This window comes from Pleurotus ostreatus (genome assembly GCF_014466165.1).
Source record: "Pleurotus ostreatus strain PC9 chromosome Unknown scaffold_3, whole genome shotgun sequence".
NCBI lineage: Eukaryota > Fungi > Basidiomycota > Agaricomycetes > Agaricales > Pleurotaceae > Pleurotus > Pleurotus ostreatus.
This window is the reverse complement of record NW_023503158.1, coordinates 1,838,907-1,861,628: the sequence shown is the minus strand read 5'-3', so window position 1 is coordinate 1,861,628 and position 22,722 is coordinate 1,838,907. Positions and strand designations below refer to the sequence as shown.

Here is a 22,722-nt window from a genome sequence, read left to right as displayed (position 1 = left end):
CGATCCCCTTCTTCCTTCTCCCCCTCACCTTCCATGCTACTGTCGCGCTCAATACTGGTGGCCGTTCTCGCTTTCACGACAGCTCTCGTTCAGGCGCAACTCACCGGGCCAGATCCACCATATCTACCGCCGCCTATCTTGGATGGGACCGTTCAGACGACGGTGACGAACAAGACAAATCCCCAGTGGTCGAGGCTGCTGGGGAATTTGCTGTGGTTTTATGAGGCCCAGCGAAGCGGGGAAATAAGCACAGGGTACCCGGGTTCGCGTGTCGACTGGCGGAATGACAGCGCTTTGGACGACGGTATCGACGCTCGGCTAGACCTGAGTGGAGGGTACTATGACGCTGGCGGTGAGATCTACTCTACCTCGTCACAGTGATGGAATCATGTACTGAGCGCTTGATAAAGACTACATCAAAGCCACATTTCCTCTGGTATGTTCGCAGGCAATATTATACAAGGCATGGTTAGCTGATAGGGCACTCCAAGTCCTTTACGTTGATGTCTGTTTGTTGGGGAGGTTTGGATTATGGCAAAGGTAACGTTACTTTCTTCAGTGAGACTCAAGCTCATGTTTGGTCAATAGGTTATGACATGGCCAATCAAACGGCTTACCTTGACGGCATGTTACGATGGGGCCTTGACTGGCTTATAAAGGTGATTTTGAGGTCTACTTTCTTTCTTGTGGGCATGTTCTTACTCACCTTCAGGCTCACCCAAACGACAATACCTTATTCGTACAAATCGCAGATTGTAAGCATTTGATTATTATCATTATTATCTGCACTTTGGCTCACCTCCTACAGCTAAAAAAGACAATAATTATTGGGGGAACGACCAAGATATACCAAGACCCCGGCCGTCATTCCAGATCAACGCAACACAGTATATACTTCCTGTCACCCACAACATCACCCACATCTGACGCGCTTGTAGTCCAGGTACCGACGCTGCAGCGGGTGCTTCAGCAGCATTTTCCGCCTGCGCTGCCCTTTACGCCAACCATTCGTTCCAGGCGCCCTATTCCTCCCCAGCTTCCCTTGCCAACACCACCTACGCATCTATCCTGCTCTCACATGCACATTCACTGTATTCCTTCGCGCAAAACGCGACTGGCGGAAAGATGACGTATCAATCCTCCGTCCCTGTGGTGGCAGATGCCTATAAGTCTTCGTCGTACAAGGACGAGCTGGTCCTTGCGGCACTTTGGTTATCCTGGGCCGCCAGTGCGAACTATACGGGGAGCAGCATCACTAGTGAGTCCTATGCATCATTCTCTCTATTCAAGGTAGGTCTATAACATTCGTCATCTCAGCTCCGAGTACGTATAATGCCAGCGCGCTCTTCACCGAGGCTTCGACTATGTACCGCACATTTGCATTGACGGAAAACCTCGGCGGTAAAGAAGGAGACAAGGTCTTCAACTGGGATGAGAAGACTCCTGGTCTCCCTGTCTTATTTACCCAGATCGGCCTCACGGATCGTATTCCTGGTAGTAATGATGTCGGCCCTTGGAGGAGTGAAGCGGAGAAGTATTTCGACAGATTAGTTACTGGTCAAGGGACTTCGGATTTCACACCAGGTAAGGATTGGTTGACGAGAGAGATGTTGGCGTACTTTCGCTGATCGCTCGTCTTGTTAGGCGGCTTGATGTGGTGGGATGGTGACTCCGATTCGGCGAGTCTGAATCCGGCTATGAATGCTGCAATGCTTCTCGCCCGTTATGCGCCTATTGCTTCTACGACTGAAAAGACGCACAGCTATCTGGTACACTTTACGTTCCTATCATCTCCTCGCATCTGTTCTCACCCTTTCCATCTAGACAACCGCACAAACTCAAATCGACTACGTGCTGGGGAAGAACCCCATGTCAGTGCCCTACATCGTCGGCTCGAACCCCAACTCGCCTCTCAACCCCCACTCGGCTCCTGCGTCTGGCGGCACGTCCGTTGAAAAGATCGACACCGACCCTCCACTCGGTCAGTCAGAGAACATCCTCTTCGGGGCCGTCGTTGGCGGGCCTACGCATCAGGACCTCTTCCACGATATCCGCTCCGATTGGCCGCAGACTGAGGTGGCGTTGGATTATAATGCGCCGTTGTTGACGTTGAGCGCTATGAGCGTGAGCAACGCGCTGGCGAGTGTGGCGGGCGGGGAGAACGTCGATCCGTACTTCACGAGGCTGAAGGGTGGGGAGTATGAGAGGGTCAAACCCCAAGGCAAGCCCTGCGACGCGGTCTTCCCTTGTGACTCCGAGAAGACTGGTCTCGGGCGAAGCGGAACGATCGCAATAGCAGTGGTTCTAAGTTCAGTGGGCTTCATCATATTGGGTTTGCTAGCCTGGTATGTCAGGACTGTTCGGAATAGGACGACTGCAACGGCATAGGACAATTGTATATTCCATATAATCAAGTAGCATATATATATCACGCATGTACACACATTTATTTAGTACACCTGCAATCACGATTAGTACATTGTATTTCTGAGAAATGCGTGCTCACCTCTAGGACGTATCGTTCCTCTTCTTTGAGGCTCTCCAGGTATTCGCCAGCTTCTTCTGCGCTCATACCGTTGTACTTGACCAAGGCACCAACAAGTGCCTCATACACATCGGGCACTGGCCACGTCGGTCCACACAGGTAGAACGCCCCTTTCTCCTCCCTAAGCATCCTCGCCAACTGTTCCGCATCCTCCAACATCTTATGTTGAATATAAACCTTCTTCGGACCGTCGCGGGAGAATGCTAACCCAGCCCGTGTTATCGTTCCATCCAGAATGTAGGCTTCGATTTCTTCGCCGTAGAGATACTCCTGCGACTGATGACGGGAACCGAAATAATAGTACGTTGGTCCGACCTCTTCTCCCTTTTGAGCGAGCCATGCGCGATATTGAAGGAAAGCGCGGAACGGCGCAGCACCAGTTCCAAGCCCAGCCATGATGACAGGTTGTTTATTGCTAGGTGGGAGCTACACATACGTCGAGCAGTGAGTGAGAAATTCAGTATGAAGAATCGCATACAAACCTTCATTACGCTTGGTTTGATGGACACGGTGACCTTCTGTCCTACTTTCAGGCCGGCCAAATAGCGTGTACACTGCCCGTATCGCGGAGCACCTTTGTAGTTCGTTAGAATCGACGATCGAGAAACGGCAAAAGGAAGAACCAACCACTAGGTGTCACCCAGTCAACGGTCACAACAAGCAGGTCGACACGGTTTCCAACTACGGCTTGAGAGCTAGCGATACTGTAGTGCCTCGCCTTGATATCACCGATCAGAGTGCACAATATCTCTATGCCTGGGCGAGCGCTGGGGTACTTCTTCAACACATCTACGAAATGGACTGTATCCTTCTCTGATAGCTTCTTGTACGTAGCTGAACCTTCCGGGGAACCAATAAACTGCAGAGAATGCTTGTCTACGGTATTCGTGGCGTACGCTGCTAAGTCGGAGTAGAAGGATTTAGGTGGATGTCCGAATAGATCTATTTGTTGTTGAAGCGCCTGGAAGATGCTCCGAGTGTGCATATCGCCGCTCTCACTGCTGGGCAGCGGAATAGTGATGAGGCGGTCCGGATCGACACCGTACCACGCGCAGAAATCAAGGACCTCTTGCGCGTCATTCCACCCATGCACGCCCAAAGCCTCACCAATTGCATAGGTGAGCCCGGTACCAGACGTATCGAACTCGAGGTGGAAGACGTTGCGATCGTATTCCACGGGAGTGAGGCGGACGTTTGCCGTGCAGGTGACGAGATAGGTGCGATCGGGAAGTTCAGGACGAAGAGCGGGGTTCTGCGGATATTGTTCGTCCGTTTGTGACGGGCTCGGGGTGTACACCTCGGGGAACACAAGGTGCTTCGCAGCGCTATGCCAGGTGTCCAAACTCGGCCTGGTGATCGAGGACTCTACGTCGTCGGATTCAGTCAAAATAGCATTGAAATTGACACTTTTAAGCGGCGTCCGTCCTTCAGCGTCCGATGGAGTAGGGAGCGACCCAAGAATGACCTCTTCCATGCCAGACCAAGCAATAGAGTTCACTACAGATAGCTGCGCTCCGGGTATGGACTCGTCGAACACTACCCTTGCGAGCTTGTTCACTAAAGCTTCGTTCGCTGCTTTGCCCAAGTAAAGCCGTAGGAAGGCCAGATAGACCAAGACATTCTGAATAGTCTCGTTCGAAGGACCAGAAACGTTGGTCGATCGAGCCGCCAGGGACTTGGCATTGAACAAAAACACTCGCAGTTTTCGGACACTGATGATTTCAAGCGTCTCTGCTGGGAGATTAGAGGGTACTTCGGAGGCAGTCCACGGCGCAACGATGAGGACGGTGGAATGAGCTTTGGCGTATTTGAGAAGGGAGTGAGTTTTCAAAGCGCTATGATCGAAAATTGCCAAAAAGTCTGCATCCCCTCCTGCAGCACTCCCAAGAGGAAGAGAGATAGGTACTGGGAGTAAGCTATCTACTTCCGCACCCGGTGCTAGCACGACACGATCGATGGTCAATCCGCCCTGCAGTGAGAGCACATCATGATCGGTGAGCATGCGAGCAGCGATGTTCTTGGTCTTCAGGAATAGATCTTCAATGAGCTGGGAAAGCGATCCAAATGAGGACTTCGGGGAGCTAAAGATCAGGAGTTTCTTCGTGGTAGGAGGTTCTATACTGAAGGGTGGATTAGACTTCGTTGGCGCGACGAAGGCTATGAGACTCGAGAACGCGTCCTTGTGAGATAGGTATGTTTGTAATTGGCTAGGAACAACGGGGTGAGAATGAACGGATGGTGAGTCCGGGATGGCTACGAGGCTACTGAAGACGTCTGAGAACAAGACACCTCGCATGCCTAGAGAGGGAACTTCGTCGAGTACATGGACCTTCTGGGTGGTGGATGGGAGCAAGCTACGGAACGCCGAATCGTCCCAAGGGCGAAGAGCCTTAACCACCACCAAACCCAGTCCACTGGCGGTCTTCACGTATGCTTTGGCAAGCAGAGCCAGTGGGCCGTTAATTGCAACAATGACGGCGCGTGCACTGGCATCTCCGTGGTATTCGAATAAATCATACCCTGCACCAATCAATACGTCCCGCAACTTTCCTTTAGCATGAAAGGTCTTCGGTCCCACAACAGAATGGCCTATTTCGCGGCAGGTACTATAGTGATCGAAGATATGGATGACGTGCTTGTCCTTGAGTTCATAGGCTAATGTCGTGAAGTCAACGGCTTCTTGGGGAGTAGCGGAAGCAAGAACGACGATGTCCTTGGGCAGCGATGGAAGAGTGTTGGATAGAGACGCGAGGGAGGGCAAGAGCGTGTAAGAATCCCCAACAGGGGTGACATTCGCTACCTGGATAACGAGTCTACTGGTAGGACGAGCGGCTGGCAGCTTCGAAAGTGCCATAGCCATCGCAGCCAACCCAGTCGGCGTGGTGTACGCAGTGAGCACGGATCCCTTTGCCGCCGCTTGGCTCGTCCCTTCGGATAACCTTCCAACCAAGTTAAGACCAGCCCCAGGCCGCGTCTGCATCTCCAGAACTGTTGCGGAACTGCTGTAGGTGTCGGCAAGCTGTTTCGTCAACGGCCCAAAACCAAGCTGTTCGGAAACATCATAGATGTAGACCGCAGAGCTGGCGGAGGACCGGGATGCTATCCATTCGATGATATTCGAAGCCGGAAGATGTGGGTTCTGGAATACGCTATCCTGGAAATGCTTGTGCAAGCCGTTCTGGGGGGTGGAGGGGAGGACCACCATGGTGCAGACTGAGAGCGAATTCACGGTTCGGCGATATTTCGAGCAGCATTTTAAGCTGGTGGTGGTGAGAGATTGAGTGAGAGCGTTTGGTGCAATCCATGCTCAGAATCACGTCTTCGCGGTCATGTGATGGGAAATACCCCTGTGTAAGCAAGTGGATCGGCCGCGGTACACGGCTTCTCAGAAGTAAGTACAGTACAGCAAAGTAAGTATGCCAGGCAAAAAGCAAGTCCACCATCGAGACTTGTTTAAGGGCGTAAAGTGTTGAACAGACGGTCTCCCTGAATTGGAGACAAGTAAATACATGTATAACGTTCTGAGTGGTTGATTTAAAAGACTTACCGCATCCCCAAGACCTGGTTTGATCAGGCCATCAGGAGTAAGTGTCTTGTCCACGCCTGCAACCCATATCTAGTCCGATGTATACATATGTCAGAACCACGGTCAGGTGCATTAATAGAATAACGTTACCTCCAGCTCAGGAAACTGTGTCTGAACCTGCTTCAAGCCTTCTTCCGAGGCAAGTACACACAGGAGCTTGACTTTGTTCACTGAATAACGAGTTAGTTCTGGAGAGTACTTCACGTTTTATACCGGAGGATGAATAATGTCGCTAACCCGGGATTCCCCAATCAACAATCATAGTCATTGCGGCACAGGCCGTACCACCAGTAGCGATGAGTGGGTCAAGGATAAAGACGCGCTCGACAGTAGGGTGGCTCGGCAGTTTAGAGTAATCTGCATTGAAAAATGGAGATCAGCCTCGGATCTTAGGGCATCAGCCTTCCGATACTGACATTCGACGGGCTGCAGTGACACCTTCTCTCGGAATAACCCAAGGTGATAGACCCGTGCATCACTGAAATCAGGACAAGGTTCAGTGACTGTAAATCGCGTAAAAACTGAAGATTTGTACGAACGGAAGGATGTCCAACTATAGGATAAGGGGTTGGTTATCCAAAGACTCATATAGCAATTAGATTGCGTACCATGGCATCAGTCATGCCCAGACCCGCACGTAGGATTGGTGCCAATCCAACCTTCGGAGCAACAACTGTGCCAGTGAACGGACTTATGGGTGATTCCTACAGAGTTGTCGACTTGCTCAGAAAGCTACAATCGGCGGGAATAGTATACGCCGCTCACCCCATCGATCGGGGCGACTTCAATGTCGCGCGTAGCCTCATAAGCTATAGCCTGGCTGATCTTGCTTACAGTCTGTGCATTGCAGAGGTCAGCATGATCCACGATGCGAGTTTAAGAGTGCAATCGCACCTCGCGGAATACTTTCGGGGTCGTATTCTTATCTCTAAGCTTCGTGAGCTCAACACCAACGATAGGGTGCGACACGATGTTGATTGTGTTGGCCATGGGATACGGGGCGCAGTGGAATGGTGGAGATAAAGCAAGTCAGTGAATGAACGTCGCCCACCGCGAGGTTTCCGCAAGGTGGTGTAGGGGCGCGATAGGGGTCGGATCATCGGAAGGTTTCCAAGTCTACGTGGACAGTATCATAGAACTCTATTCCATCGGCCTTATGGTCTAGTAGTATGATTCCTCGTTTGGGTTTCCTGATTCGAGGAGGTCCTGGGTTCAACTCCCAGTGAGGCCCTTTTTGCACCACTTATCACACTGTCCTTGCTTTCGTTTCGGGTGTTAGTGAGCGGAATAATTATTGAATACGAGGATGAAACGGCGAGCCAATCAAAGCTTGAGTACATACATGGTACGGATGGAAAATAGGGAAACAGATTATGCATACGACCCCGCAAGTCTATACGACAAGCAAAGACGCTCCCCCATCTGCAGTCACCCGCGCACGAGTCTTCATGATCATGTAACGTCGTCCCAGACGACTAACCGGCATGCTCGGACCCGACGGCCCGTCCTCTTCGAAGCACCCCAACGCAGAAGGGGCTATGATGAGCGCTTCACCCGTCTGAATAGATTAGCAAAAAATCAATGTCGACGGCATGGGAACTGCTTACCTGCAGCATCACTACTTTGTCGAATGCCTCGCCGCCTGAGATTTCCGCTGATACGTGTTTGACGAGGTGTTCCCACCAGGTGGGCGAAGAGAACCGATGCATAATGGAGATCATACATAGATCCAAGAGCACGGGAGGGATGGCGGTGGGCTCTGCAAACGATCGATCCATTAGTGATTATCCACGATGAGAGGCTTGAGAAGGAACTCACCTTGTGTACTTATAATAACTCGCATGGCAAGATGACGTTGCTGGCGGACGAGACCCAGAAGTGACTGAGTCAGACCAGAGGAAGCACTCGGTGTCAAGTACTGTGTACAGTACGAGACAATGAACGTCAGCTAACATCCGAAATTCACTTGCGAATACGCACTTTGTGGGCTTCGTCCACGACCAACACCTTGCCCGTGTCAACGTCCGCGCGCGTAAATAGCCGTACGAGAATTTCGAAGAGTCCGCAAGCCGACGCGGAATCCATGAAGGGGTCGGATAGGTCGATGATGGTGATTTGGCCTGGTACGAATCGAGATGTTTGTTTCGGGTGTTTCTTCTTGTCGAACATGAATGCTTTCAGCAAGGACATCCGTTGTTCCACCCCGGCTACCTGCGCCGGATTGAAAGTGCGCTTGCGAGTGTTGAGCTCGGTTTGGAAGGCGGAATACGTGAACTTCTCTCCTAAATCGCGAAGGATGGACTAAGGAGACGGTGAGCTAGAGGCGGCTGAAATCTAGACATGTCACCCACAAGTATGATTTGAATGTAAAGCGGGGCCCCGCCCGAACTGCCCACCGCCATCATTGACAGGAAAGCGTCTGCATCGAGCTCCGCTTCCGTGAAACATAAAGGCACTACTTGCACTTGACCGCCGAATGGTGCGTATACTTTGCGCATAGTGTTGAGAGATGATGGGGATACGTATACCTTGACTGGCGGCGGCTTGACGGTCCTGAACTTCGTCACCCCAAGCCAGGCCACCTCGCACGGTCGCCCGCCGGTGCCGCCTTCTCCGTAATGAAGGACCAGGCCAGACAGAGGTTTATGTAGTTTTCCAATGACACCGACGCCCGAAATGAACATATTCTCTAGCATGACTGACACGGTATGCGACTTTCCGGAGCCCTGGACACCGCACACGACAGCGGAGAAGGGAGCATTCTGAAATATAAGCCTGACTCAGTAGGTCGAAGAACCAGCCCTAAGCGACGCACAGTGTTGACGTATAGCCGGCTGTCTTGGAACGATTCGTAGCCATTCGGACTACTAAGGCAGCGATATGAGCACTCGTACCGTATACATAGGTGGAAACTGACCCAACAGTGAGCGTTTTGCCCAGGACGCCGTATTGCGTGGTATTATTGTTACCAACGCCAAGCATGTACGCGTCTCTCATCATGAGTGGTGCTGTGTTCATGTCGTGACTTTCACTGCTCGGCATGGACTTCGGGCATCCATCCAGCAGCTGCATTTCGTCCTACCAATAAACATTAGCAACGAGTAGCTGATACAGGAAGCGAACAACGTACCCCGAGGTCGAAGGATTCGTCAACTACATATTTCTTTCCTGGGTAAGTCAAATTCGCGGCCATGATTAGAAGTTTGAAGAGCGAGTAGACAGAAATTCAATGTAAGAGATAGCTGGGATGTTTTGAGCATCGCAACGACCAGGACATCCAAGTATATATACGCCAGAAGCTGATATGATGCTTCCGTACTCTGGGACTCCATGAATGCGCAGCTAGCATCAACTTTGCAAGCTAACTTTGATCGCTCCGTACTATATCTGGTCAAATAAGGTGTTCCCAGCTAGATTTGAAAGACTCATAGGGTACCCAGTATGTCGTGTTCTTCATGTAACTTGGAGAAGTATAAGATAGAATATGCTTCGAGCTGCGGTGCGCTGGCGCAGCACAGCAAACGGAGGGAAAACGATAAGAGCTTGCAGTGTTGTAGCCTGCAGTGAGGCTAGTAGCAGCCTTCTAGCAACGTTTCTACCACGATGCAGTGGTGAGTCGCGTTCAGGAGGCTGCTGGACCTTGTCCTCACCTGATGTGACAGGACGTGCGTGTGACTCCGATCCCTCGGCGACTAACTCCGACTGGACACTTAGGATCTACCGCGATGGACGGTTCCTGCTTCTCGAGTCTTGACGGTCGCCATTTGTACAGAATTGGCCAAACCCATGTAGAGGCAGGTACAAAATCAATTGCTTGAAGGCTCTTCCCCCATAGATACTATGCGGCTGACATTTTTGTACCTGTCTAGGATGAAAGCGAGCCTCTGAGAATAGAGTGCCTGGGGCCGTATAATACAAGGGCTGGCGACCGGTTCCTCGCATGCGACTCAGATAAGGCCTCTTGCAATACAGCAAGCTAGAACAAGTTCGCCCTCTTCACCCAGTCGTATCGTCTCGAATACTCCAATACATGGATCAAGCCATCGAGGCCTTCAAATCCCAAGGTATACCTGTCCTCGAGCCAGGCCAATCAGCTTACGATCACGCCATCGCAACCTCAAACCTCTTGTATCGCTTCTCAAGACCTGAATGTGTCGTTCAGCCAGAGTCCGCTGAACACGTTCAGACTATCGTCAAGGAAGCAAAGTCGAGGAAACTCAAAATTACCATCAAGTGTAACGGCCACTCCTATGCCGGCCACTCTACTGCCTTTAAGGGCATCTCCCTTGACCTCAGGAGGATGAGAAAGGTGGAGCTCGACATGAAGTCCGCGACAAAGACCGTCACATTCGATGCCGGCTGTCAGTGGGGTCATGTATACGGGACACTCATTAATGGTGGGCATGATGGCTTCATCATCAACGGTGGCCGTTGTCCTACCGTCGGTGTCAGCGGTTTCACCCTCGGAGGAGGTCTTGGCCCCTTCACACGGAGCTTCGGCATGGGGAGCGACACTCTGATGGAGGCCGACATTGTAACTGCAGACGGAAATTTGGTCACCGTGAAAGAAACAGACGACCCCACATCCGACAAGGGCAAACTCTTTTGGGCCCTCCGTGGCGCAGGCGGCGGTAACTTTGGTGTTGTGGTCAAGTTGAAGTCAAAGGTCCAGCAGCTGCAGAACAGGTATGGCATGGTCGTCGCCGGGCGGTATCAGTGGTTCCCCAAAGGAGGGTTCACCGACGACGTCATCGCCACCATGAACGATTTCTACACCACCGACTGGCCCAACAAGATTACCATCGACACGACCTGGATATGCGACCTCCGGCAGAGCGGGTCACTCGGCGGCGTCCGCTTCACCGTCGCCTTCGATGGCAGCAAGTACGAATACGATCGCGTGATCGACGAGCACTTCAAGCGGGAAGAACTCAAAGTCCAGCTCAAACGCCGCGTCCTCCCCGAAAAGTCGACGCGCTTCTTTTACGAGACGCTCGTCAACCAGTGGCTCGAAGAGACCGAGCGCGCGTACCCCGCGAACAAGACGTACGAGCTGTACAGTTCCTTCATGTTCACCAAGGACAACAAGGACACCATCCAAAAGGTCACCGCCATCATCCGCGATCTCATGGCATCGTTCCGCGCCGACTTCGCCGGCGAGCAGGTGAACTTCCTCGTCACCTGGATCCACTCCGGGGGCAAGGCGACGGAGAGGAAGCCAACCGACTCGGCGTTCTTCTGGCGCGCCGCCGTGTTCCACACGTACGTGACGGTGGAGTGGGTCGACAAGTGGATGGAGCGCGACATGCGCCGCTTCCTCGCGAAGGTGAAGAAGGCGCTACGGCCGCTGTCGCTGAACGGGGAGGCGGCGTTCATCAACTTCCCCGACCGCGACTTCCCGGTCAGGGCGCATGAGAGGGCGTACTTTGGAGACAACCGCGAGGAGCTGCGGCGCGTGAAGCAGATTTGGGATGAGGATAATTTCTTCCAGTGGGTCCAGGGGATACGGCTTCCAGGAGGTATGGAAAACGAGGAGGGGGGAGAGTGGGGCGAGAACGAAGAGGACGGAGAGGATGGAGATAAGACTGATCAACTCGCGAGTGAACAATGGGAATACTACAAGACTGGGGACATTGTGAAAGATCGCGACGGGTTGGTTGATTTGGGGTTTTAACTTCTGACTAGGATGAAAGGGAGCGGCAGAACCATTGCCAGGCGTAGTACAACCAATCGGTGGGGACAACTTCCACGGGAAATCTTTAGAACAGCTGAAACGGAGACCTAATATAAGATCTATGAGATACATTTAGAAGAAATCAGAATAAAATGAGTATGTACGACTATATGACCAGCAAGGAGGCCCCTCCATCTGCAGTTACCCGTGCCCGCGTCTTCATGATCATATACCGGCGTCCCAGACGACTCACCGTGCTCTCGTCGGACCAGCCTCTCTCTTTGAAGCACCCAAGAGCAGACGGAGCTATAATGAGAGCCTCGCCAGTCTAATAGAACCATCAGCGAGGAAACGATGATATAAGAACGAATACTCACCCCAAGGGTGACGACTTTATCGAAAGCCTCGCGGCCAGAGAAATCAGCCGAGACGTGCTTGACGAGATGATCCCACCATGCAGGGGAAGAGAATCGGTGCATGATGGAGATCATACACAAGTCGAGGAGAACGGGAGGGATAGCCGTTGGCTCTGCAAGCGATTGATCATGAGTGACTAAGGCTCGGTGATGCAGGAAGGAGGAGCTCGCCTTGAGTGCTGATAATAACCCTCATGGCAAGATGTCGTTGCTCACGGACAAGCCGCAACAGTGACTGAGTTAGGCCCGACGTAGCGCCCGGCGTGAGGTACTGTACGGAGTACGAGATTAACTTCCATCTAGTCAAGAACTAACTTACGTGCACTTACTTTGTGAGCCTCGTCGACCACCAGAACCTTACCCGTGCCGACCTCTGCTCGTGTGAATAGCCGTACTATGATTTCGAAAAGACCACAAGCCGATGCAGAATCCGTGAAAGGGTCCGAGAGGTCGATGATGGTTATTTGTCCTGGCGCAAATCGAGATGTCTGTTTGGGATGTTTTTTCTTCTTATCAAACATGAACGCCTTGAGCAAGGACATCCTCTGTTCTAATCCAGCAACCTGCGCTGGGTTGAACGTGCGTTTTCGTGAGTCGAGCTCAGTCTGAAATGCGGAATAGGTGAAGTTCTCTCCCAGATCGCGGAGGATCGACTAGAAAGATGGTGAGAGAGACGTGGCTTGGAGTTAGATATTATACCCACGAGTAGAATTTGGATGTAGAGGGGGGCGGATTCCGAGCTGCCCACCGCCATCATGGACAAAAAAGCCGCGGCGTCGAGTTCCGTTTCCGTGAAACATAGAGGCTCTACCTGAATATGACTCCCGAGCGGTGCGTATATTTTTCGCATGGTATTCAGCGACGATGAAGAGACATAGACTTTGACAGGCGGAGGGTGGACGGCCTTGAATCGGGATACTGCGAGCCAAGCCACTTCGCACGGCCGCCCACTTGAGCCGCCTTCTCCGTAATGAAGAATGAGGCCGGATAGTGGCTTCTGCAACGTCCCAATGGCGCCCACGCCAGAAATGAACATATTTTCCAGAAGTACGGACACCGTATGTGACTTTCCGGATCCCTGTACGCCACATACGATGGCAGAAAAGGGAGCATTCTGAAGGCTTCGGTTAGCACCGTAGCAAAGGCGGCCTGAGGGCATACCGTATTGACATATAATCTGTCGTCTTCAAATGAATCTTCAGCGCGAGGTCCGCTAATGGTGAAAATCAGTACCCCTCCTACTATACATATGACCAGGTACGAACCGAACGGTGAGGGTCTTGCCTAATACGCCGTATTGTGTAGCACCATTATTTTTGAGACCAGCAATATACGCGTCCCTCATAATAAGGGGAGCCGTGGTCGTATCATGTGCTTTACTGCTCTGTATTTCTTTGGGGCAATCTTCCAGAAGCTCCAATTCATCCTGCCGATAAGAATTAGCAACGAGGAGACAATAGCGATGTGAGCAACGTACTTGGAGGCTTGCACTTGAAGATGGTTCACCATTCGTGCGTTCACTCAATAGGGTGAATTTTCCCATGATTGAAGAGGTATGAACTGAGGGTGTTTGTGCAGTACATGTCCCTTGATATCGACGTATATATGTGCAAAGACTGGTGAGCCATAAGCTTCGTTCATCACTGCGGATTCTTTCGAAGTGGCAGTAGATGATCACGGATAATCCTGCATCTCGCAAACTATTGGTCCTTGGGTGCTTCGAGGTTGGATTCACATAGAGAAGAACAAGCCCAAGAGAAGACTCCAACTTCTTGCCAGTACTCAGGCTATGGGTCGTGACGGACCTCGAGGAAGAAGTCACTGATTAAGCCTTTAGCTGCGGTGCGCAGCAATGTAAATGAAGGTGGAACGATAAGGATTTGTTGCCACCATGATGATGGTAGTCCAGGACGTAAATGCAAATAAGCGCCCGACGATCGACGCTCCTTCCACAATGGGGACAACTGTCACCGTCCTTCGACCTCAATGGCTTTCTTCGAAGTACCCGGCTGGACTGTACCGTCCGCACCGATTTCAAATGCGCCGACCAGCTTGTCGAGGAAGCGAAAACGACCCAACCCCGATGCTGGTGTAGCACAGCCGGTCAATTTGGACAAACTCATGCGAAAGATGCCCAAAACAACTGAAGCGGAGGCTGTCTCGGAAGTCCCGCGGGACCCAAAGCCCTCTAAAAAGGCTAGGTCAAAACGGAACCGCAAGCCGCAAAAAGAGGGGAAGCCAGACACGACTCCAGCAACGAGTACGGCTGCGGCACCAAAGAACGCGAAAAAGAGTGCACCTCGTGAAGTCACAACCGAAGCGCAAGCGGGTCTTTCTGCACCTAAGAAGAAGCAGAAACAACAACAGGATGCAGCCGAGGAACCGAAGCCGTCCAAGAAGAAGTCGAAGGAGGGAGGCCAATTGACGACCTTGCAGGATCGCATGAGGCAGAGCCTTGATGGAGCGCGTTTTAGGTGATATCTTCTTCAGTGCCGATATGACCTTTATCTGACTGTAGATACTTGATATAGGATGATAAACGAGACATTGTACAAGAGCCATAGCTCAGATGCCAGTCGTATGATGCACGAGGATCCCCAGATGTTTGAAGAGGTATGTTATTTGGGACAGTCTGATAGGATCTTCGGTTCACAGTTCATGTCACTTTAGTATCATTCTGGCTTCCGTAGACAAGTCCAATCTTGGCCGTCAAATCCCGTCGAGGTTTACATAGAAGAACTATCATCTCGCCCCGGACTTGTCATAGCAGATCTAGGATGCGGTGATGCCGTCCTTGCCCAATCACTCATTCCCAAAGGCCTGACCGTCCTATCTTTCGACTTGGTCTCGCGAAATCCCTACGTGATCGAGGCCGACATATGTGCGAAACTACCCCTGCCAGGCTCTGAACCCTCCATCGACGATAGTGAGCCCGGTGCCGGCGATGCTCATGTCGTCGACATGGTTGTTTGTGCATTGAGTTTGATGGGGACGAATTGGCCGAACTGTATACGCGAAGCTTGGAGGGTACTCAAACCTGAGTACGTTCACTCATTACAAATATATGAGCACGGTGTACTAATTCATTGTCAGTGGCGAACTTAAAATCGCTGAAGTCGCGAGTCGGTTCAAGGATGTAAAGGAGTTCGTTGCTTTGATCAATTCATATGGGTTTCGAGTGAAGAAAGAATTAAAGGTCAGTTCGTTCCTTGTTTCCTGGGTTATCTATTGGCTAACGTTCTACTTGAAGAACAAATCCAATTCGCATTTCACCTTCTTCACCTTCGTAAAAATCCTTCGGGCACCCATAGTAGACGAAGAATGGCAAGAAATCTACGCGAAATCGAATCTCTTGAAGCCTTGCGAATACAAAAGGCGTTGATACCACTATCTATGCAAGACGATATACGTCCACAACAATCTAAATAGCCACGAGCAAGCAAAAGTACATGTGTAATACATAGTCCATCATCGTCTCCTACCGTTTATGGGTATGTCCGTCGGTATCTACCGTCAAGTTTTCTATGCGACTACGCCATCGCGCCCGCGTTCTTACTGGCCTTGAATTCTGGCTTCGACCACCACACCTTCAGCCTCCGCCACAAGCCATCCGGTGACTGTCTCCGCGTACTCCACAACGTAGTGAGGGTATGTAGAGCAAGGAACACGCAGACCAACACGACAATAAACGAGCAGACGACTATCCACGATGATTTCAGATCGTATACGTCTAGATCAGTGATCCCTTGCAGTGTGTACGCCACCATAGCCAGTGTGAATGTAGTGATTGCCCAAATGAGGAGAACGGCAGGCAGACTGAGGAGCATGGCGTGTCCGTGATGGCCGAGGAACTTTTGGCGAGCATTGTACATGTATGTGAACTACGGAATACAGATAAGATGGAAATACTTTCAGTTAAGATGAGGCGGTGACTCACGGAACCTCCAGTGGTGGTGTTGATTTGGTGTTTCCAGATTGAGAAGACGCCGACAATGATGCTACCAAGAGAGGCGAACGCAGAGATCGTAGCACCAACACGGGCCACTTGGTTGATGTTCTCGATCGCCAAGAAACTGACCGTCGCGCTGAGGTGGGCGCCTTAAATGGGGCCAAATACAATGAAGTTGACCGGAACTCACGAGAGTAGCACGGTTGACTGGTAATCTCGATGTTAGCAAGCAGCGACTCAGCTAGGCGAGTAGCAGCGAAAGAGCTCACAATCAGCAAGAAATGAGAATATTCCCGAACGAGCCGATTGATATAACACTCCCAATTATTTTGCATATATTCCAGGCGTCCCTTGAACTTCGTGGTGTCTTCAATATGAGCCAGGTACGCCCACGGTATACCGAAGAACAGTATGTTCATGATTATGCCGAGAACGGGAAGGATAATTTGCCCCGGCTTTCGGACCACAGGGCGGGAATCATGCCTGGCTAGGCGCAAATCGCTCCCTTCTTTACGAGTAAGTTGCCCATATTGCTCCGCGTCGCGGAAACTGCAGACTTCGCGAAGGAGCCAGGCTAGAAACACAATTTTGGCAACAGATCCGTCGCTTTGAGAGACTAGTATTTAATTAGTCGAGGGCCCCTGGGCAAGGGATGGAAGGAAAGGTGGATTTACGGCTGAATCCCTTCAAAACCTCGCTCAATTCTTCGCATTCTTTCTTGGAGAAAGGTACAACGCTCCGCCTGCCAGAAATGAGGTTGTCCGTCTGCACGAAGGAAGATCTCAGCAGTGGGAACGGACTAGGAGAAGGCAGCCGACGTACATAGAACCATGTGATCGCATCTGTTGCATCCTTTATAGCACGCTCCGGAAGAGGTGTATGAGCAGGGTGGTTCCATAGATAGCTCCAGTACATCCGCCGCAGTCTGTTCACTGAAGTTCAAGGTTAGGTTAGCGGGAATAACAATGACATTGAGCTCCCGGTCCTCCGTTGAGGTACAGCGGATTCCGCAACCTCGAGGCTACCATTTCAAGCGGAAATGGGCCGAAAATAAGAGGATACATACACTGATTTGGATCCAGCGGAAGCAAATTCAGGTCAACGTTCTTAGCGGAAGGTAGACCAGATACGTAGGAGGCTACGCAATGTGTGTGGTTGACCAGGAGACACAAGGGAGCGGGTTCCATTTCAACCCGATTGTCGTTCCCGGAGAAGTGGTCCAAAAACTGGACATGCATCTCCGTGCCTTCTGCAAGGTCAGGAAGCCCCGTCGAGCAGAGGTCGGTGGCCTTTCGACAGATATCGGTGTCCCGTAGATCAGCATCTATCACGACCTTGCATTTCGCATTGTAGAAATAAATAAATCCCTGTGATATATTAGCGAAATCATTCCAGACTGCAAGGAGACGTACTTGGGGGTGGACGCATAGAGTCCAGTCATCTGGAAGGCGTGGTACGGCCTCGTCACATACGGTAGCCCTATCATATAGAAGTACAAGTTAGAACTTGAAGCTGCTCAAGTGACTGCTTGCTCAATATTATTCACATCGAGTCTGTACGAGTTTGGGCGATGTGGGCCATGATATTGAGGGGGACAATTGTGGGGATGTGCTGGGCTAAGAAATGTAGCACACGCACTTCAATCCGAAGTCTGAAGCCATCAAAAGTTGATGATTCAAAACATCAGTTGACCATAGCCGTGAGCGGAACGGCTCGACGTGCAATAATAAGCGCCCAACGTCAACCGTCAGCGCTTAGCTCACGCGACGCGGCGGCAACGAGCAACTTGATTCCGTTGTTCTAGCATACCGCAAGTCGACTGAAATGAGCTTTTTCAACACGAACAGCTCTTCTGGAGCACCAAACCAAGGAGCAAACATATTCGGGGGGTCGAACCAACCATCAGGCGCCCCGAGTACTGGAAATCTCTTTGGCGCAGGTGTGTATACCTGAAAGACCCATTGTCGCGGACGCGGGCGCTGATGGTGACTGTGCAGCGAAACCAGCAACGGGAACTGGGCTATTTGGAAATTCTGGGACATCAAATCTCTTCGGGAACGCGAACACTTCGACAGCTCCCAATGCTGGTGGAGGTTTATTTGGAAACTCTGCATCAAATACAGGTGCTGCTTCAAACGCGTCGAATACGCAGTCTTTGTTCTCTGGATTCGGAAACAACACAAACCAGCCGTCTGCACCAACGTTTGGTACACCTGCCGCATCGTCGAATACCGCGACGAATCCTGCACCGACGCTTGGACAAGGTCTCTTCAACCTACCGAAGGCGCCTGAATCAAACACTCCAACAGCTCCCAAAGCTGGTATACCTAATTGTGAGCATCTATGTTGCTGCTCGAAGTCCGATCTGTGAACTCTTCTGGTAGTCTTCGCACAACCAGCCAATACTAGCAATTCAACTGGTATGTCTTTGTTTTCGATCACCCGCACGACCCTGCTACTGACACAAGCGCAGCAGCCGCTACAGCTCCGAGTGCCCCTGCCGCACCATCGGGAGGTCTATTTGGGTTCAATAAACCGGCCAACCCACCATCCAATCCGCAATCCACGACTAGCAATACACAACCCCCAGCCGGCGGCCTGTTTGGAAACGGGCTTTTTGGTAAACCAGCGGCTCCAGCAGCAGCCACGACTACTCCAAAAGATGCCCCTCAGACTACAAGTACCCCAGCCGCCGGTAGGTTATCCGGTATGCTATCAAGATCAATGTGAATAATTCCGTATAGCTCCTTCAGGTGGTTTGTTCGGTAGTTTAGGGTCCAACTCAACTGCAGAAAAAAAAGATGCCGCTCCAGGTAATCACCAAATGTTGTCTTCACGTTTTCTGTGATTTTGATCTTTCGCAGCTCCTAGTCAGCCAGCGTTCAACTTGTTCGGCAAACCAGCAGAGAAAAAGGACGCTCCAAGTAAGCGACCTATTGCTCTCCTTGGCTTCATCTGACGATAGAATCCAGCAACGCCCGTAGCTAACACATCCACGCCCCCTGGAACAGACAAACCAAAGGATGCCGCTGGTATTAACTTTCAATTGTCCAAGTAGATCTAGGACTGACTCCTTACATAGCTCCGTCGACTTCTGCCCCTGGTGCTAGCGCAGCAGCATCGAGCAGCACAAACACTGCAATTGCTGTCCCACCTCCATCCATGCTCAGAGGCAAGACGATCGAAGAAATCGTCAATCGCTGGTCCAACGAGCTCGAGACGCACGTCCGTGATTTCAACCGATTTGCAGGCGAGATCGCCGTCTGGGATCGTGCCCTGATTGAAAATGGGAAAAGCGTGAATCTCAATCTTTCCTTCAGATGACTCCTCGGTGCTAATTTATTTCGAAGTTGGCTGCTTTGTTCAGCCATGTTACGGCTGTGGAGAGGGAGCAGAATGAGATCGATCAATCGCTGGATCATATAGAACAGCAGCAAAAGGATCTTTCTTCAACGCTCGATTCCTATGAAAAGGCAATGCAGGATATCCTCGGCGGGCAAGGCAGTTTGAGAGCCTTGGATACAGGCCCTGCTGACACCGAGCGAGACAAAAAGTAAGTTTGCATATTTCCAAGTAGCGCACTTCATTAATGTCGCTTTCAGCTATATGCTAGCAGCCGATTTGCATACGCAACTAGACGACCTCTCGGGCTCGCTCACGCAGATGATCGAATCTGTCAACGGGCTGTCGTTATCCAATGGTTCCAAGGATGGAACCAGCGCCGAGGATCCTATGACACAAATCGCCCAGATACTAAGCAGCCATCTAGAAAGTTTGCAGTGGATCGATGGTTCTGTGAAGGAGGTTGAGGGTAAAGTGACGGAGGTAGAAAACAGAGTCAAGAGCTCCGGACTCAACCTCACCGGTAACAACTCAGGTGGCACCAGATCAAGAGGGTTCGGGTTACGATGATGATTCCTTCCATTGTTGTTCGTTATGCATTACGAGACGGTCATAATCCTAATAACACAAGTACTTGTACAAATATCCACCAGGGTATCTTCTATACGGTGCGGTGTTGATGGGTTCCATGTGATGAAAGAAAAGGATTAGTTGGCTTTGCTCAGTTTGCTGCGTAGACGTATCCGTTCTCCATTGTACCAGATCCAGATTGGAAATGGTATACCAAGAATGATGGATAGCCCAGCCAGCAGCGAATTACCGCCACCTAACCCCAGAGCATTGTACATTTGTTGCCCAAACAATGGGAAGATGAATCCTAACAGAGATCGAAGAACCTGTAGATGGGTGTGAGAACACCGATGGTAATTTCCGAGCGATAGACTTACCGAAGCGGCGGCTAAGGCACTCGCAGCATAACTGAAAGCATCGACCAAGTAAAGTTGGATTGGAAGGCTGTTGGCAGGGCAAGGTTTGACAGCTATATAGTCAGAAGCTGAGCGTGACTTACAACGTGGTCATCAAGCCTGGTTGGAAGTTAAGCGAACATTCGAGGGGCAAAACGTTTCGATAGTCTTACCGAAACCAAAGATTCCTGAGCCAATAATCGGCATGATCCAATATAACCTGGCCTGGGCACTCCATCCGTACCAACTAGGAAGAGCATCGTCAGTACGGAGTTGCCCGACAAGGCGAAAAGTGGCGCATACAAGAGTCCGATGGGGACGAAGAACGAGCCAAATATAAGTGCTGGTACGCGCATCTCGGGTTTACCAACACCTCCATTTTTTGCAGACAGCTACGGGTCATTGCGTGGGTTGTGTGGTAAGGATAATGCAGTGCACAGGTCACTTACGCTAGCGTATATCTGGTCGCCTATCCTGGCACCGAACATAGTTGCGATGAAGAACCCTATACCTAGGCCTAGGTAACACAAACCACCGATACCTGGACTGAAATTGTAGGCCTCCTTGAAGAAGTCTACCCTGGTATCAGTGCCGACAACACTTGAAATGAGGAAGCCCAACACACTTGCAAATGTCGCAAACATGAGATAGTAGATGCCTTCAAATCATCTAAATTTGGTCTGCTGAAGAGATGGGTGAATAGACGTACCGTACATGCTTGTGAAACGGTCAGTTTAACACAAAAGAAACTAGGTATCAAGACAACTCACAACGCCATGTATAAGCTGAGAATAAAGCAGATAAAGCTCCTTGTGAGCAGTATACCCGGTCGACTGATGTTGAGCCACAGGTAGTGCATTTTCTCGCGAGCGGTAGGTGCCTTCACGTCGATCAATTTTTCTAGGTCATTGGGTCGTGCAAGTCGTTGTCGTAGAACAGGTGCATATGTTTCATGGAGGAAAGGGATTCCAACTGCAGCTATGAAAGCACACAAGCCAGCTAGACGCGTAAATGTCTAAGCATTAGCCTGGACGCGTGTATGCGTCGCGTCAATATATGACTTGCCTATGATGATAAACACGTATTTAGGGCCTATGGATTGTGCGACAAAGCCTCCTGCTATCGGCCCGATTACAGGTCCTGTCCAGAAAGCATCAGAATATCAGACGTCAGGTGGGAAATATGGGCAGAACCTAACAGGGGTCCCAGTGTAAACACCGCCATGGCCCCAGCGCGGTCTCGTTCTGCAAATAGGTCGCTGATACTTCCTCCACCACAGGCTATAGGTGTGCTACCAGCAAGCCCAGCTTTCCGAATAATGAGCGTCTGTGTATGTGGATTTACGATCAACACTTACCGAGGAAGCGAAATGCAATCAAAGAGCCAGCGTTCGGTGAGAACGCGCATCCAATATTGAAGCCTAAAAATAGGATGTTTGCGATGTGCAGGACCTCCATGGCCCGGTGTGTCAGGGGGAATTGGTCAAGTTGAGGTCAGCCGCACTCACCCATGTTCTTCCATACATTTCCTTTCACAGAGAGTGAATGATTAGGCGCTTCGGTATTACAGACGAGTTGAGCGACCTACAGAAAGTGGTGCTAGAACCAAAGGACCAAGCGCATACGCCAACAAGAAGATACTAAGTGTCATTGCAAGTGTTGTTGGATTTGTGACATGGTATTGCTCCGCGACTTGTAGTAGTCCCGGTGCCATCATAGAGCTAGCTAATGGAGAAACAAAGGTGTACAGAGACACCTGAAGAGAATATGTCAAACAGACAGAATCTTATGAGATAGCTCCTAACTCACAATCCCCGCCGCTGTCCACTTCTTTCTGAATGACCAGTTTCGAGGGTTCGCAGAGTCAAGATTCCAGATGTCATCATCGGTCAGTTGTGGGTCGTGCGTGTTCCCCTGAGGGGTTTTCGAGTTTTGGATGTCTACCACGACATTCTTTTCGTTTTCTTGTATGGACCTCGTTTCGGATAGGGAATGTGAAACGCGAGTGGAAGACTCCGAAGCCATTGTTAGCGTTGAAGAGGGATGACAATGGACGTAAAGGTGCGGGACGTGTCCTTCGCTTGACCAGTATATATACCCACACCAGCATGAACAAAATGCTTGCGCATCGGGTCGTCGAGCCCCACTTGGGATTTACATTCCCAGCAGTTATCTAGAACAATCTTAATCCCGTGGAAATGTCGTATCTGGGTTATGTTGTATGATTGGTTGATGATTAGTGGGGT

The 22,722-nt window shown here is 50.9% G+C and overlaps 10 protein-coding genes and 1 non-coding gene across 11 annotated transcripts; 5 read left to right on the top strand and 6 right to left on the bottom strand.

Moving 5' to 3' along the window:
- Nucleotides 1-33: 33 nt before the first annotated feature.
- PC9H_005150 (uncharacterized protein) lies at nucleotides 34-2,388 on the top strand (the record flags this gene model as incomplete). The annotated part of the gene is made up of 10 exons (XM_036774725.1): nucleotides 34-352; nucleotides 411-436; nucleotides 492-540; nucleotides 589-659; nucleotides 713-755; nucleotides 809-887; nucleotides 939-1,228; nucleotides 1,318-1,584; nucleotides 1,645-1,769; nucleotides 1,825-2,388. 10 exons carry the CDS (start codon nucleotides 34-36, stop codon nucleotides 2,386-2,388), a joined length of 1,833 nt encoding a protein of 610 aa, XP_036633227.1.
- A 62-nt stretch (nucleotides 2,389-2,450) lies between these two features.
- PC9H_005149 (uncharacterized protein) lies at nucleotides 2,451-5,750 on the bottom strand (the record flags this gene model as incomplete). Its single annotated transcript, XM_036774724.1, has 4 exons — nucleotides 2,451-2,459; nucleotides 2,507-2,971; nucleotides 3,028-3,119; nucleotides 3,173-5,750. The coding sequence occupies 4 exons, from the start codon at nucleotides 5,748-5,750 to the stop codon at nucleotides 2,451-2,453; spliced, it is 3,144 nt and encodes a 1,047-aa protein (XP_036633226.1).
- Nucleotides 5,751-5,998: 248 nt separating this feature from the next.
- On the bottom strand, nucleotides 5,999-7,121 carry PC9H_005148 (uncharacterized protein; the record flags this gene model as incomplete). The annotated part of the gene is made up of 9 exons (XM_036774723.1): nucleotides 5,999-6,031; nucleotides 6,093-6,161; nucleotides 6,222-6,301; nucleotides 6,369-6,488; nucleotides 6,548-6,609; nucleotides 6,671-6,684; nucleotides 6,740-6,835; nucleotides 6,897-6,968; nucleotides 7,026-7,121. 9 exons carry the CDS (start codon nucleotides 7,119-7,121, stop codon nucleotides 5,999-6,001), a joined length of 642 nt encoding a protein of 213 aa, XP_036633225.1.
- A 160-nt stretch (nucleotides 7,122-7,281) lies between these two features.
- On the top strand, nucleotides 7,282-7,362 carry PC9H_005147. Its single transcript has one exon. It is a non-coding gene; the product is annotated as a tRNA-Pro (tRNA).
- A 162-nt stretch (nucleotides 7,363-7,524) lies between these two features.
- Nucleotides 7,525-9,324, bottom strand: PC9H_005146 (uncharacterized protein; the record flags this gene model as incomplete). Its single annotated transcript, XM_036774722.1, has 8 exons — nucleotides 7,525-7,689; nucleotides 7,739-7,890; nucleotides 7,950-8,049; nucleotides 8,112-8,432; nucleotides 8,483-8,893; nucleotides 8,947-8,998; nucleotides 9,049-9,209; nucleotides 9,262-9,324. 8 exons carry the CDS (start codon nucleotides 9,322-9,324, stop codon nucleotides 7,525-7,527), a joined length of 1,425 nt encoding a protein of 474 aa, XP_036633224.1.
- An 837-nt stretch (nucleotides 9,325-10,161) lies between these two features.
- On the top strand, nucleotides 10,162-11,805 carry PC9H_005145 (uncharacterized protein; the record flags this gene model as incomplete). The annotated part of the gene is made up of 1 exon (XM_036774721.1): nucleotides 10,162-11,805. One exon carries the CDS (start codon nucleotides 10,162-10,164, stop codon nucleotides 11,803-11,805), a length of 1,644 nt encoding a protein of 547 aa, XP_036633223.1.
- Nucleotides 11,806-11,971: 166 nt separating this feature from the next.
- On the bottom strand, nucleotides 11,972-13,764 carry PC9H_005144 (uncharacterized protein; the record flags this gene model as incomplete). Its single annotated transcript, XM_036774720.1, has 8 exons — nucleotides 11,972-12,133; nucleotides 12,183-12,358; nucleotides 12,438-12,492; nucleotides 12,551-12,874; nucleotides 12,925-13,335; nucleotides 13,383-13,434; nucleotides 13,487-13,647; nucleotides 13,699-13,764. The coding sequence occupies 8 exons, from the start codon at nucleotides 13,762-13,764 to the stop codon at nucleotides 11,972-11,974; spliced, it is 1,407 nt and encodes a 468-aa protein (XP_036633222.1).
- Nucleotides 13,765-14,207: 443 nt separating this feature from the next.
- On the top strand, nucleotides 14,208-15,603 carry RRP8 (25S rRNA (adenine645-N1)-methyltransferase; the record flags this gene model as incomplete). The annotated part of the gene is made up of 5 exons (XM_036774719.1): nucleotides 14,208-14,695; nucleotides 14,753-14,834; nucleotides 14,892-15,262; nucleotides 15,315-15,417; nucleotides 15,472-15,603. The coding sequence occupies 5 exons, from the start codon at nucleotides 14,208-14,210 to the stop codon at nucleotides 15,601-15,603; spliced, it is 1,176 nt and encodes a 391-aa protein (XP_036633221.1).
- Nucleotides 15,604-15,751: 148 nt separating this feature from the next.
- Nucleotides 15,752-17,751, bottom strand: PC9H_005142 (uncharacterized protein; the record flags this gene model as incomplete). The annotated part of the gene is made up of 9 exons (XM_036774718.1): nucleotides 15,752-16,102; nucleotides 16,159-16,306; nucleotides 16,361-16,377; nucleotides 16,440-16,786; nucleotides 16,845-16,935; nucleotides 16,993-17,102; nucleotides 17,237-17,537; nucleotides 17,583-17,649; nucleotides 17,717-17,751. 9 exons carry the CDS (start codon nucleotides 17,749-17,751, stop codon nucleotides 15,752-15,754), a joined length of 1,467 nt encoding a protein of 488 aa, XP_036633220.1.
- Nucleotides 17,752-17,994: 243 nt separating this feature from the next.
- Nucleotides 17,995-20,082, top strand: NSP1 (FG-nucleoporin nsp1; the record flags this gene model as incomplete). The annotated part of the gene is made up of 10 exons (XM_036774717.1): nucleotides 17,995-18,109; nucleotides 18,168-18,503; nucleotides 18,555-18,590; nucleotides 18,644-18,865; nucleotides 18,915-18,983; nucleotides 19,035-19,094; nucleotides 19,143-19,202; nucleotides 19,253-19,467; nucleotides 19,521-19,723; nucleotides 19,773-20,082. 10 exons carry the CDS (start codon nucleotides 17,995-17,997, stop codon nucleotides 20,080-20,082), a joined length of 1,626 nt encoding a protein of 541 aa, XP_036633219.1.
- Nucleotides 20,083-20,219: 137 nt separating this feature from the next.
- Nucleotides 20,220-22,501, bottom strand: PC9H_005140 (uncharacterized protein; the record flags this gene model as incomplete). The annotated part of the gene is made up of 13 exons (XM_036774716.1): nucleotides 20,220-20,408; nucleotides 20,460-20,526; nucleotides 20,635-20,724; nucleotides 20,781-20,869; nucleotides 20,927-21,051; nucleotides 21,103-21,135; nucleotides 21,303-21,476; nucleotides 21,543-21,617; nucleotides 21,671-21,784; nucleotides 21,835-21,928; nucleotides 21,985-22,005; nucleotides 22,065-22,232; nucleotides 22,286-22,501. The coding sequence occupies 13 exons, from the start codon at nucleotides 22,499-22,501 to the stop codon at nucleotides 20,220-20,222; spliced, it is 1,455 nt and encodes a 484-aa protein (XP_036633218.1).
- Nucleotides 22,502-22,722: the final 221 nt, after the last annotated feature.